The sequence below is a fragment of the Myripristis murdjan genome, chromosome 15 (assembly GCF_902150065.1).
Source record: "Myripristis murdjan chromosome 15, fMyrMur1.1, whole genome shotgun sequence".
NCBI lineage: Eukaryota > Metazoa > Chordata > Actinopteri > Holocentriformes > Holocentridae > Myripristis > Myripristis murdjan.
In genome coordinates this window covers 20,231,678-20,244,528 of record NC_043994.1, presented here as the reverse complement: position 1 = coordinate 20,244,528, position 12,851 = coordinate 20,231,678, and the positions used below count along the sequence as shown (strand labels likewise).

The window sequence follows — 12,851 nt, the reverse complement described above, 5'->3', positions numbered from 1 at the left end:
ATGTGATGATAACTCCTGCCTCGAGGCACTTTGCCAGTTTCACCTTCATCTTTCATGCTTTTCATCAAGGGTCCAACAATATTCCAACTTATAGCATGGGGCATTGAGAATTACCCCACAAGTCGTAACTCAGTATTTGAACTCAATAACCTTAAATATATACACTGTAAAAACAAACAAATATGAAATAAAAAATACTAATAATTAAGTAGTGACCATGTGATTTCACTTCCCAGTGTAAAATCAGGCCGGATTTCCCTTTCCAGTTCCCCTTAATCCAATTACATAATTCATTTCTTTGTGTGACATTGCTTAAGCCACAATTGCTGCCCAGTGTGACACTGCAGCTTAGTGTGAAGCCGAGGAAAATACTGCTGGCAGAATGAGAATGATGAATATTGTGTGCGGCGGCAGTAGCTCATATCCACTCAGTAGCACTCAGTCAGCATAGACAAAATCATGGTAGAGATGTCGAGACACCGCAGTCTATTTTGCATTTTGCGTTGGACTCGCTTTTTAAGCCAGAGACAACAGTATAGACTGACTGGAAAAGCCGCTTTGAAGCCTCTTTCAACCACTGTGCTGTCCCGGCCACATATTTGAGAGACTGCCCTGCCCTTAGGAGAAGACTGTGACTGTAGTATTCTCACTTACAAGGCATGACAGAAATGCACCCTCCAATGTCTCTTCCTGTTTGCCTCGCTTGTCTTTCTGTTTACCACTCCTCCAGATTACTCATGGTGACAGCATGCCCATTAAAAAGAAAAGGCTAGAAGGTAGCCATTTTGTGCTGATTCATCACTCTAGTGGGCTTCGGTTGTATCAAAAATTGCACCCTCCTCACCGCAAAAGCCCCCAGTGAGGAGGAGGCTTCTACTTATGCCAGAATTAGGTGCAATCAACCAAAATTGTGCAAAAAAGCATGTAATATATTGACTTCATTCAAGGCAAAAGTGTTTTTCAAAGACTCTCCTATTGCCTGTCAACGTCTGGGCCTGCACTAGCAGCAAAACTGAAGGACACATGCCTTTGCCTACTGAGTTGGTTATGACACAGTGGCTTAGAGATGTTAGAGGAGACCCGTTTAGCAAGAATGTTTAGCGTGTCCTTGTGACAGGCCAGAAGCTCGTGGGCTTTTCAGTTCAGTCCTCATACTTGTTTTGATTTCCCTCCCATGTGACAGCAACAGGATTACTCAGTCTGGATTTTGATTGCAAAGACTTTTTGACTTTTACTCTGCTCTGAATGTGAGGATATTTTAGGCGCCCTGACGTTGCGAGATGCCAAAGGGTGTCATTGGCATTGGCCATTGGCAGCAGATGTAGCGAAACCGATCTGTGACATTAATTTATGTTTCTGTTCAAATCAGTCTGTGAAAGTAAGTGAGAGACCAGTGTGAAGTGCTGCGGCCTGTCCTGCCACTGGAGGCTCTCCAACTGAGCTGGGAACCTGTGCCGTTAGAAGTCCACAACCTGCCATTTACTCAGGAGCAGAACCAATGTACAAACTGGGCATTTTTGAGTTTTTTAATAAATAAATACAGCCAAGGGAAGCGTTCAGTGAAACCTATTGCAAGCTGCTTCTCTTAGAATGGATAAGACGCGATTTAACCATAGAGGCAGACCATGAGACAGACCTTGAGCCTTTACCACAAATAAAACAAACAAACAAACAAAACTCCAACTCTGGCATTAGCATTTCCATCCTATCTTTGCTGTATGAGAGGAAATGAAGGTAGCACAGATATTATGTAGCCTGCAGTTGCAGGGACAGCATGGTTTAGGGTTGTAGCTATTTATAGCCATGCACATGTGCTTCACTGAGGTCTACAAATAAGTGTCTCAGAAGCTCTCTGGCCGTCTGTTTTAATACTGTGCTGGACTCTTGACCAGTCTAGCCTCAAAGGGTAGAAAAATGCACTGGCCACATGCTATACTGCAGTGCTGTGAATAATGATTTATAATGTTGTTTGCTGTCGTTTTGGGAAAAGGCAGTGCCCACAAGTATGCCTGCATGCTCAGTATAACACTGCAGCCCTTAATTACCACCAATTTAACTGCTTATCACAGAGTAAATATACACTTCAATACATGTTTTATGGCCAAATTGGTTGCCCTAGGTGGTGCTAGGCAGTGCTCCAGGTTTTAAACATTAAAGGACTACAACAACCTCGCTGCACTGGTTACTTTATCCAGCATGTGATACATTATGCTAAGTAAACATGACTAGCATTATGATACAAATGAGTAAATGAGGAATTGTAGCTGCCCTAAGGCAGGGCGGGTAGTTCATCTTATTGGTAAAAAAAAAAAAAAAAGGCAAAAAACAAAACAAAACAAAACAAAACAAAACAAAACACAGCAGCAGCTTTGAAACTTCCTTCAGTAGGAGAAGATGACTCTTCGGTCTAACTTGTTTAATTTAAAACCACAAAGCTAAATTTTGGGCTGTAGTTTTCATTAACAATAAAAGAAGAGGTTTTGTTTACAGCATCTACAGGCCCTAGAATACCAGCTTTGCATTACCAAAATGGCTCACACAGATTTGCTGACTGCATTATGAAAACATCATGCTGAAGCATTAGTATGCACACTGGACAGAGCTGTCTGCCAGAGGCACAGAGATGGTTTTGGTGTCACTGATGTTGTTAGTTATTGGGTAGAACAGTGAGGCAAACTTCCAGATATTCCAGTCAGGTTTTGCATGTGATTCTATAAACATCAGCCCGATGAGTTCAAAGGTCAAGAGCTGTTGGTTAACAGATATTAAGTCATGCCTAAGCTATAATGTTTGTACTTTCTGATGAATGTTTACATCATCTAACTGCATGATTTTAAAGTGAGAAAAAACTTGACAGATAGAATTTGAGCAATTATCATCCTCAAACCAAGAAGTCAGAGAACTTGGGTTTGGAGTGGAGTTGCTCTGTTAGAAATGAAACTGACTTTGGGGAGTCATTTGTTCAAGCACGATTTTGCATTGAACTGATCATAATTTTGTCATCATAGCACTGCAATGTTTGTGTTAATAATTACTGGTACTGTCATAGAGCCTGATACAGTTTGTTTCACATTCACTTTTGATGATGCAACTCCAGGATTTTCTTTTTAGTAACAAGAGTTTTTTTTTTTTTTTTTTTTTATCTCTTTGCATCTAGTTTTAGAGACTTTTTCACTTATTCAAAATGTCCAAAATTATAAGAATGTATGATAATGGATTCTCTCTTCAAGGTTGTTAAAGTGAATTGAAAATTGATTGGTAAATCCACACTCGTTTGTCATTTATTGGTTGTAATGGTCAGGTTTATTTATTTTTTTATTTTTTTAAAGCCAGATCTCAGTGTTGAGGAGGTTTATGTTTGGCTAGAAGTTTTTAGATTTGTACTAAATTTGCTGTTCAGTGATAGGAATAGCTTTTTAGGAGCATTTATTTGGCTTGTCATCGAAACTAAATGGGATTTCTATTCATTGTATCATCACTTTTCAACAGCCTTCAACACTTTTCAATGGGAAATGTATTTATTTATCCTTGAACATATCTGAACAGTGGGAAAAAGGTATTGGTCTTATTAAAGTTTTCAGTTATCTTGACATGACACCTGGCACGTCAATGATAGTGCTGTATAACAACACCACATAGTCATATGCATTTCTTTTTATGTCTGGATAAATGATCAATCAGTGCCCTGCCAACATCAGGTGTTTTGAAGAGGACCACATATGAGGCGAAGTGAGTAAAGGGTGTGAAAGTCCAACCATATATTGCTGGATTTATTGGATGTAATTGGATGTAAGAAGTGGAGCGATGCTGATAGGGATGATAAAGCTGTGCAGCAAGATATGTATCAGCTGAGGGTCATATTTAATCTGATGTCACTGACAGAGAAGCAGGGCTGTTTTTATTTCTGTGCAACGGTGAACGAATGCCACTTATTTATTTATAAGCCTCTGATCTTGACTACTGATTTAATATTAAGACTGTATATAGCTTTTGGCTACTGTATTGCTGAGCTGAGATACATTTGTGTTAGCAATTGATCAATTCAGTGTTGGAATGAGTTGGAATGTGTTATGGATAGAGATCAAATCAAAATGCTGATTGTTAATCCTTGCAAGGTCCTCAAGAGGGCACCATACTATTAAGCTCACCTCCTTAGTTAGGTAGAGAAATGTCACATTTTCAGTGTGTATTCAGGTGGAGCTCTCCTTAGTTGTTTCTGTTTATGCTTCTAGCATTAATGAAGTTGCAGTTTCAGTGCAAAAATGACACCTGATCCCTTTGCTGGATGGATCAGCTCTGATTAACTTTATTCTGTACAGTAATTGCAGTACAGTAGCCAGTTGCTGAGCATGTCCAACGGCACTGGGTGATGATGCAGCTTGTCCTTTGCTTTGAGCTGGAGAGTTTCCGGGAACACTCTCCCCAGCCAATCTATATTAATGACTTTCTCAAGAGAGGTTTATGTATTATGCAGTAAAGAGCCCTAGATATGGGCATTATAAACCAAATGATAGCCTATTGCAGGCTGCCCTAGCACTGCTTCACCGCCTCTCTGTGATTCAGCTGTGGCGATGACGTTAAGACGTTAAGAAAATGACACAGCAGCACTGCCAGGAAATGTCTGCCACCACACTGCGTTCACATTTACGTGTTTCAGTCAAAGCCGCTGCAAACCGTCATTCTTACGTGTTGCTGTCTTTTGTTGGCCGTCTGTCAAGTCTCAATCTAGAGGTGTTCACTGTCACACACACAATCATTTCCAGACCAACCCAGTTTTCAAGTCTCTGCAGCTTTTACACACTCACTATTTTTAGATGAACTAAATGGTGGGATCTGCAGAGACTACGATGACGAGGCCCATGGGTGCCTCTGTTAGACTCAAAATGTCTTTGTTCCAGGTTTTATGATGATGCAGTAATCTATACAGGAATGAACACCCTTGTTTTTTTTTTTTTATATGATATCCTTAAAGAGCATTTAAGACCATTTATAAAACAAGTAGTGTCATTGGTCCCACTGAGATTTGAGTTTACATTTTATGTTACACTTTGTGCCTTATGAAGCTGTGACTAGTTTTCTCAGAAGCCATGTGTCACTCTGTTGGAAGATGGATGTTGGTAGATGGATGTTGCTGTAGTTTAAGTTCGTGGTGATGAAGTCCAGCTTATATACTAATATCAGCCTTGTTGAAATACCACACACTTTGGCTTTAATTAGAAAGATGCAGAAAAACCTGATGTTATATTTAAATGAAAGCCACACGACTCTGAACTTGCATGAGAAGAGTACTTGCCTTAATTGGCATTTTTCCCCTTGTATCATGACAGGTCTTGTTTGAATGAGCAAAGTATTATTATATAGTAGTAGTATTATCATAGGGTATGTTTCCATTTTTTCTGCCTGGGTGAATATTGTTGCAGGCTGGCAGCTGCACAACAAAGAAGATGATTGAACACTTTCGCAACTTTGAACATTTCATGGTTGAACATGTCTGTATTGCTCAACATGTATGTGATCAAATTTTTGTTGATGTTTCTGATACTGTGGTTAAACAGTGTGCTCATGCACATCTTCAGTTGTGGTTGCTTAGATAAACAGGCCTATACCCCTGAGTCAGTTCAAGCCATCCTGAAAAGTATGCTAACAAGGAACCCTGCTCCCTTTTTCTAGAGAAGCTTTTATTTTTCTTTCCGTGGCTTCGAGCAATGGCACTAAATAAACTCAGAAGAGCGTGGAAACTCAAAATCCTGAATAGCCACGGAAAACCTGACAGAACTCGTCCTGGATGCTTGATGAGAGTGGGAGTCACTGCTGCCCTAGAGGCGGGCAGGCAGGCAGACGAGAAGAGGGAGTCAGTCGCTGCTTCTTCTGTAACTGTGAGAGCTAGTCAACATGTCATCCCTGTGTCTGGACCGGGATGTACACTCTCAACCTCTCGACTGCCCTCAGGAGCTCGTAGGGAGGATGTGGCACCTGCTTAGGACCGGGGAGGAGCAAAGAGCTCAGCTTGTATCTCTGATGTGCTGCATGGGTCAGTATTCCTCTTGGCATTTTCCAGGCCAGATGAGTCAGGTCTGTGCTTGCAAGGATACTGTGAGAATTTCACATCCTATTTTGTAATCTGCATTGAGGATTACTAAAGGAAAGAGGTTATCTGTGTTACTTGTGTTGTGGTTTCAAAGTCCATGGAAATGTTGTACATGGTATAGTACACAGATGTAGTTTTTTTTGTTTGTTTCTAAATGTGATCAATAGTGCATATGCATATTTTGGTGTCCAGTGATGACAGCTCAGATGGCTTTCTCTTAGGCAAACCCTCAGGCATTAGAATGAGGCATGGCAGAGGTTACTGGCCTGAATCTTGCTGTGCTTTGCAGGGGAAGTCTCACAGGAGAAATAGAGAAACTCTTAAGACAAAAAGGCAGAAATGCAAACAATAGCTACGTGGATGCATAACTAAAGCATTGTTATTTTACTTGATATTTGCAGAAACTTTTCATTGTAATGAATGTTGTTCAGTATGATGGAGTTTGCTGCATAACTGTATCCATTCATATCCAAGACTCGCACGTCATTGGCTGTTGGGAAGCCGGCAGTCTGGTTGCCATGGACATGAGAAACAAAAAATAATGTGGTCAGCAGCATGCAGTGCAGAACGATGCCAACTCTCTCTGGGGAAATTACATCCCTCTTTTCAGTCACCAAGATTTGGGGCATTAATCTGTGCACTTTCTTTTACATGACGTTCACGGAAGCTGTAAATCTAAAAATAACATGAAATATTCCGTTGTCTGGGAAGGTGGCACTGTGTCTAAAAGGAAGCCACATTTTAGACTATAATAATGAATGGAAAGCACTGTAAGACAGGTTATGTGCATTGAGCTGTGGGATCCACGCCCTATAACAAGTAAATGTGAGTGCCATGTTTGTTCAGAAAACAAACTCTTGGGCACAAAGTAAATCAAGTTAACTTTGAACCATCAGCCAGGGACACCAGCCTGTTCCTTCAGAGTATTGTATTTGTCCCACTTTTTTGGTTAAACATGACAGAGTGTGAATGAAGCACTCTGCATTTACATCTGTTCTCAGTTACCTTTCAACAAAGTACAGTTTAATGCATGGCATAATTAGCCCATGCAGTGCTGAAATATTTGTCTGCTGGAAACTTTCTTCAAAGGAGATCTGTTTTGCCCAAACACCTCTATGGTGATGGCTCTATAATTTGCAATAACCTTACCAGAAATGTTTTTTTTATTTCTCTCTCTTTTTTTTCCTCAGATGAAAGAGACAGAGTGCAGAAAAAGACATTTACAAAATGGATAAACCAGCATCTGCTGAAGGTAAGAACTAATGCATGCTGCTTGTTTTTTTTGTCTGTGTTTGTCTGTTCTGTTATCATATGCAATGTAGAATAAAATCATATGCTTTATTTTTGTAAAGATGTCTTTACATAGTAAGCATATTACTATATTGCAAAGAGGAAGCCTAAAACATTGATTGAATTTTAATCTTAATACTTAGATCCATGCAGTGAACAGTTTTCCTCTAAAATAAACAACCTGCTAGAGTGGTGTTGGCAATGATAACAATTAGCAGTGTTCATGTTGGGTCCTAACATGCACGCAATCCCAGATATTATTAGAGGGTGTTCAACATGACTTGTACAGGAACACCATGCCAGGCTGTCTTTTGTTGAGTCAGGAATTTGAGTCATTACTGCAGTGTTTCATCTGTCTGAGCGACTTGCCAGATCGACAAGTACCTGCATGTCTTCCATCATTTGTCTCTGTGCAAATGAATCACCGTTTGCAATCGATATGTAGCAGTGACGCATTTCTTCAGGTGTTTCAGGCATCAAGTGGTCGGCTAATAAAGAGGTTTGTCAATAAAAACACACTGCCTTCTGTTATGTAACATGTAAACATGTAATCCAGTGACGTAACATTACAGGATTAAGCATGTCACAAAAATGTGTTTTTTAGTGAATCAGCCTAAAGGACTACGCTGACTTTTTGGGAGTTTAGAATTGGCACCAAATCATATCTGCGTCTCTGGCAGAGAGCTGTGTCTGGTGAATGCTTTAGCTTGCAGTATACTAGGTAAGGAACTGGCAGTATCCAAAGTAAGAAGATAGACCTTTAAGCAATCCAGAGCTGGTGTTGGTTTTTAGTCCATGGCCTGTAAATTCATACCCTCTCATTACTGAGAGGGTATGAATTATGCAACAACACTTCTCATGTCCTGTGTAAAAGCATATATGTTAGCCTAAAATTCAGAGATCCCTCCTAAGTCCTGCAAATTGAAATGCTTTATTCAGGTTTGCAAATCACATTAATGATGCAGTGGACTCAAATCTAATCAGGGTTTACGAGTTGGCACAGCTAAAGGTGTAAGACGCACCCTCTCCTCCAACACTGCTCAGCTGACTGGGGCAGCAGATACAGAGCTGTACCTTGCTAGCTGCCCAGCTTTTCGCTTGTGGAGACGTGTGATTTGGAGTCCGGTTACAGTCAGCCTGTGCGGATGTCTGAGACTGGCACATATCAGAACTGACAGATGGCAGGAAAATCCCAGGCTCAGAATTAGAGCAACTAAAGGCTGATACCCAACTAACCTCCATAACTTGTTTGAAGTGCACTGTAAATTAAGGATCTGCCATCCATTTCTTCTAACAGTGTATTTCACAATAGAAAACATGTGAAACATGTTTCCCCCACGACATCCCACCTGTCACACACTCCCCCCTTCATTGTAGTGGATTATGACGGCAAACATTACAGTTCCTTTAACACCAGCTTCTGAAGTGATATGTCTGCATTTGCAAACATGGTATGTACTGTGGAGCTGAGATAAACATTACAAATCACAAGACCTTCCCTCGTAATATCAGTGTCGTCTGGAGAGCGGCAGTCTGGCCAAATTTCCAAGGACAGCCCCAACCAGTGACGAAGTGTCAAATCCAGGGACTCTCCCAGAAAATGGGGACATGTGGTCACCCTACTCCACACCAGTTAAATATGACATCAGCGCTGGCTTCCTGAGGCACAGAGATGATTTGGCGCCAATCCTGTTTTAATTTATTGGGCAAGGTGACCAGCTTGCCAAACTACTGAAAAGTTGGTATGGTCCTTTTATTTTAGGTAGGCTTTTTTTTTAAACAAATATCCGAGGACTACATATAGAAGTTAGCCATCCTCGGTTAAGTCTGTGCACTGTCCTTGTCAAATAAATTATTAAAGAAAGGGAAGTAATAGTGATTTTTTTAAATTCCATTTTTTACCTATAAGCAAAACAAAAAATATCACCTTATTTTACCTCATTTCAATTAAACTCTTCTTGGAATAACCACCATTGTCTTGTCTTATGCAATACCATGTATTAAAAGTGCAACCCTCTGTATGTTGTAGTTGAATTTTTAGTGGTGAGGTAATGTTTTAAAGTGGACCTTGGCATTCAAGACGATTGAATATTACATGCTATTATTCATGATTTTTTTTTATTTCTTATATGTTGGATAGCTGAATTTCAGAATTGGAAATTCTCCAGTACCTCTGCAGAGAGTAAACCTTCATAAGTGATCGTTAGGCTTTGGTCAGCAGGTCTCGTACTCTGACATTGTCCTTTAGGGATTAGAGGTGCTGAGTAATAGTGGGGGATCTGGTCGGCTGACCCAGTAACATAAGGGTGCAGGTCTATTTTGGCTCCACAGCTGTGCCTGCTGGTTGGGATTACAGTGCTGAAAGGCCTGTGTGAAAGCGGGTCAGTAGGCAGTACCGTGACTTCAGAGGCGTGGTATTCAGGACAGGAAGATGAAACAGGCCTGCTGGAAGGAGAAAGCCTCAGCCTGGAGTTGATAAGTGGCTGAAATGCTTACTGGGCTGCAGATAAGGTGCAACAATTCAGATGAGTTCAGTTCCAGTTGGTTATGATATTTCTAGTGTTCAACTGATATGGGTTTTTCAATGGCCGATACTGACACCGATGTTTAGAGAGCCAGGCTACCGGTAGCCAAAATATAATGCTGATATTATGTTGTTGTTGTTGTCATTGTTTTTTTTTTGCATCTGATAAAATACAACAATTTAATAATAATAATACATGCGACACAAAATTGCAGAACTTAAAGGACCATTTATTTAACACTAATGTTATTATCAGATTTGTCTCTGTTTGCTCAAGTAGACCTTATTACTTTATTATGATCTTATTAAATTATGTAATGAATGGAAAATAAATAGAATTTTAGTATGCTTAATAACAGCATCAGCCTCGTGAGTGCAGGCATCAGCCGATGCCGATTATCTCAAAATACCACAGAAGGTCCAAGAAAACCAGAGAAGGCCAGATAAGGCCGATTAATCAGTTGACCGATCAATCGGCAAACCGATTAACTGGTCAACTACTAGCTAAATCCCAACGAAACTTGACATTCTGTGGAGGGTAGCACTTATTCACTGACACAGGTGGTTCTGGAGTATAGTCTTCCTCAGAGTGCAAACAGATACAGACATTAACCAGACCCTGAGGGCGACCTCACTAACCTTTGATATTCAACAGATGCTTCACATCTGAAGTGGGTCTGGTCCAGGCCTCTCGCGCAGCAACACCTACCACTGATGCCCACTACAGCTCACAGTGATTTATGCCTGAGTCTTTGTTAATGTAGAGAGGGAGCTGTCAAAACCAAAATGAAAACCATGCACCTTAAATTCACAATTTTGATCCCTCAGAGTGTTATTTGAGGGGTATATTCTGATTAACACAACACACTCTCTTACTCACCTGTACTTGATATATTGACTGGTCTGTATTATCCATGGGTATTGGCTCATCATAGATATATTAATACTGATGTATGTGTTGACTGATACGCAACAAGTATATATGACAATAAAAATGACTTGAGATAATTAAATAATTCACCATTTATTTGTCCAGCTGACTCCATTGTTTACAATATTTGATAGCACATGAATTGGCAGAGAATAGTGTAGCAGCTGAGCAGATGGTGGTGCAGATTGTGTTAAGACGTTTATTGTTCAACGGTAAAATATCAAGCCTTCAGTACATATGTTTATTTTGTGATTACTAAATTTGAGGATTCTGTATTTAAACGTGTGAAACACATTGACCAATAAATTGTTAATGGAAGTATTTATGTTCCTAATTTGTATTTCTCATAAAAATCCAGTATTAGTCTGGCTTCATTCACCCTTTAAATTGTCTCTAGCTCATTTCTCACAAACCCCATCAACCTATCTAGATGGAGTAATATGCATCTACAAGTTGCAGCTATGTGTTCACTGTGTTCTTGTAAGCATGTTATCACAGCTAACAGGGCTAAGGTGTTCAGTTTCATTGAAGCAGGCTGAGCTAAAACTGAAACTGAAACACACAGTCAGTCATCTGAGCAAGAATATTTACAGGTGTGCTGGCTCGTCTGTAGTGACACAAGGAAGGGACGTCAAAGACAATGGTGCAGTTGTAGTGAGGCTTAGAGAAATGAGGTGACTTGTGCACAAGAATGATTAGGGTCAATTGATGAAATTGAATTTATTAGCCACATAACTGTACTTGGAAAGATTTTATTTTTTGCTCCTTGGCCAATTGTGGTTGCATTAAACATTCCCCTAAAATCTGCACATATTAGTTACACACATTGTTTTTGATCACATGTGCCAATACCACGTGCTACCACTGGCTGTCTAGTTTAGTTTGTGCCCAGTTATCAGAAGGGAATGGATTTTTTTCTTTGTCTTTTTGTTTTCTTGTCTGTTTTTGCTGTGTCATAAGTGTAACATATGAGTGCATTTATTTCATTGTAAATATGTATTGTAATTTTTACTTTCTTGATGTTTCCATTTTTAATTTTTGGAAAAGTAGCCATTGGCTAAAAGAGCTTTTAATAAAACTCAAAGCTCAAACTCACTGTATAGTGTTATAGTAATCTGATTTTTCTGCTGACTTACATTTTGTATTCTCCCTCATGTCCATAGGTACGGAAACATATAAATGACCTGTATGAAGATTTACGAGATGGACATAACTTGATCTCACTGCTGGAGGTTTTGTCTGGAGACACACTGGTGAGTTTACTGCGATATGTTTTTAGGCCTAAATTATCTTCATGGTCAGTTTTACTTGAAGGGAAAAGAACCCAAAACCAATTTAGTATCATGAAAGACAAATGGTGTCGATTTTGTTGTTGTTTGTTGGAATCTGAGTAAATCTCCATCATGATAATCGACATTATACAAGTGACTCCACATTTTTTTTAAAATACCAGGGAATAAAGTGTGGAAACTATTCATGTATTTGCTGTGATTTTGCAAAACCTAGAAGTAAAATGGAAAATCAGACCTGTATTTATTTATTCATTTATTGATAGTCTTTTTGTTAATTGCATTCAACTTTCCAATATAACAAACCTATAATTTTTTGGTTTCTTTTCCCTGTTCCATATCTGGAATATCAAAAATAAATTATAAATTATTTACTCATCACTTTGATGTGCTGTGTTTTGCTGTGCTGGTAGATTTAAGCAGTAATTACATGGGAGGGTATACTTTAGTATTATTATTGCCATCACAGTGATCCAGTCAGGAATGAAGCGCTTGTGCCAAGTTGAGGTCGGGTTCTCAGATGTGCCGACAGACATGAGTGCAATATTGTGATAGTGGTTACCAGGAAAAGGTTTTAGTTTATTATTTAATCAACAAAATCGGAACATATCAAGGAAAACTAACAAGTTAGGTCCTTGGTTATTCATTGGAGTCTCCTGCCAGCTATGTGTCAAACTGTAACAATGGTTAACCTGCTAACCAGCTAATTTAACTCACTAACTGGCATAG

The 12,851-nt window shown here is 39.6% G+C and overlaps 1 protein-coding gene across 6 annotated transcripts in view; it reads left to right on the top strand.

The window, feature by feature from the left end:
• Positions 1-12,851, top strand: part of dst (dystonin) — a 118,434-nt gene that overhangs the window by 18,425 nt on the left and 87,158 nt on the right. For all 6 annotated transcript variants that reach the window (XM_030070442.1, XM_030070441.1, XM_030070439.1 and 3 more), the window contains exons 5-6: positions 7,279-7,340; positions 11,997-12,086. In XM_030070442.1, the coding sequence (XP_029926302.1) occupies positions 7,279-7,340; positions 11,997-12,086 (152 nt within the window). The remainder of the gene's footprint in view (positions 1-7,278; positions 7,341-11,996; positions 12,087-12,851) is intronic.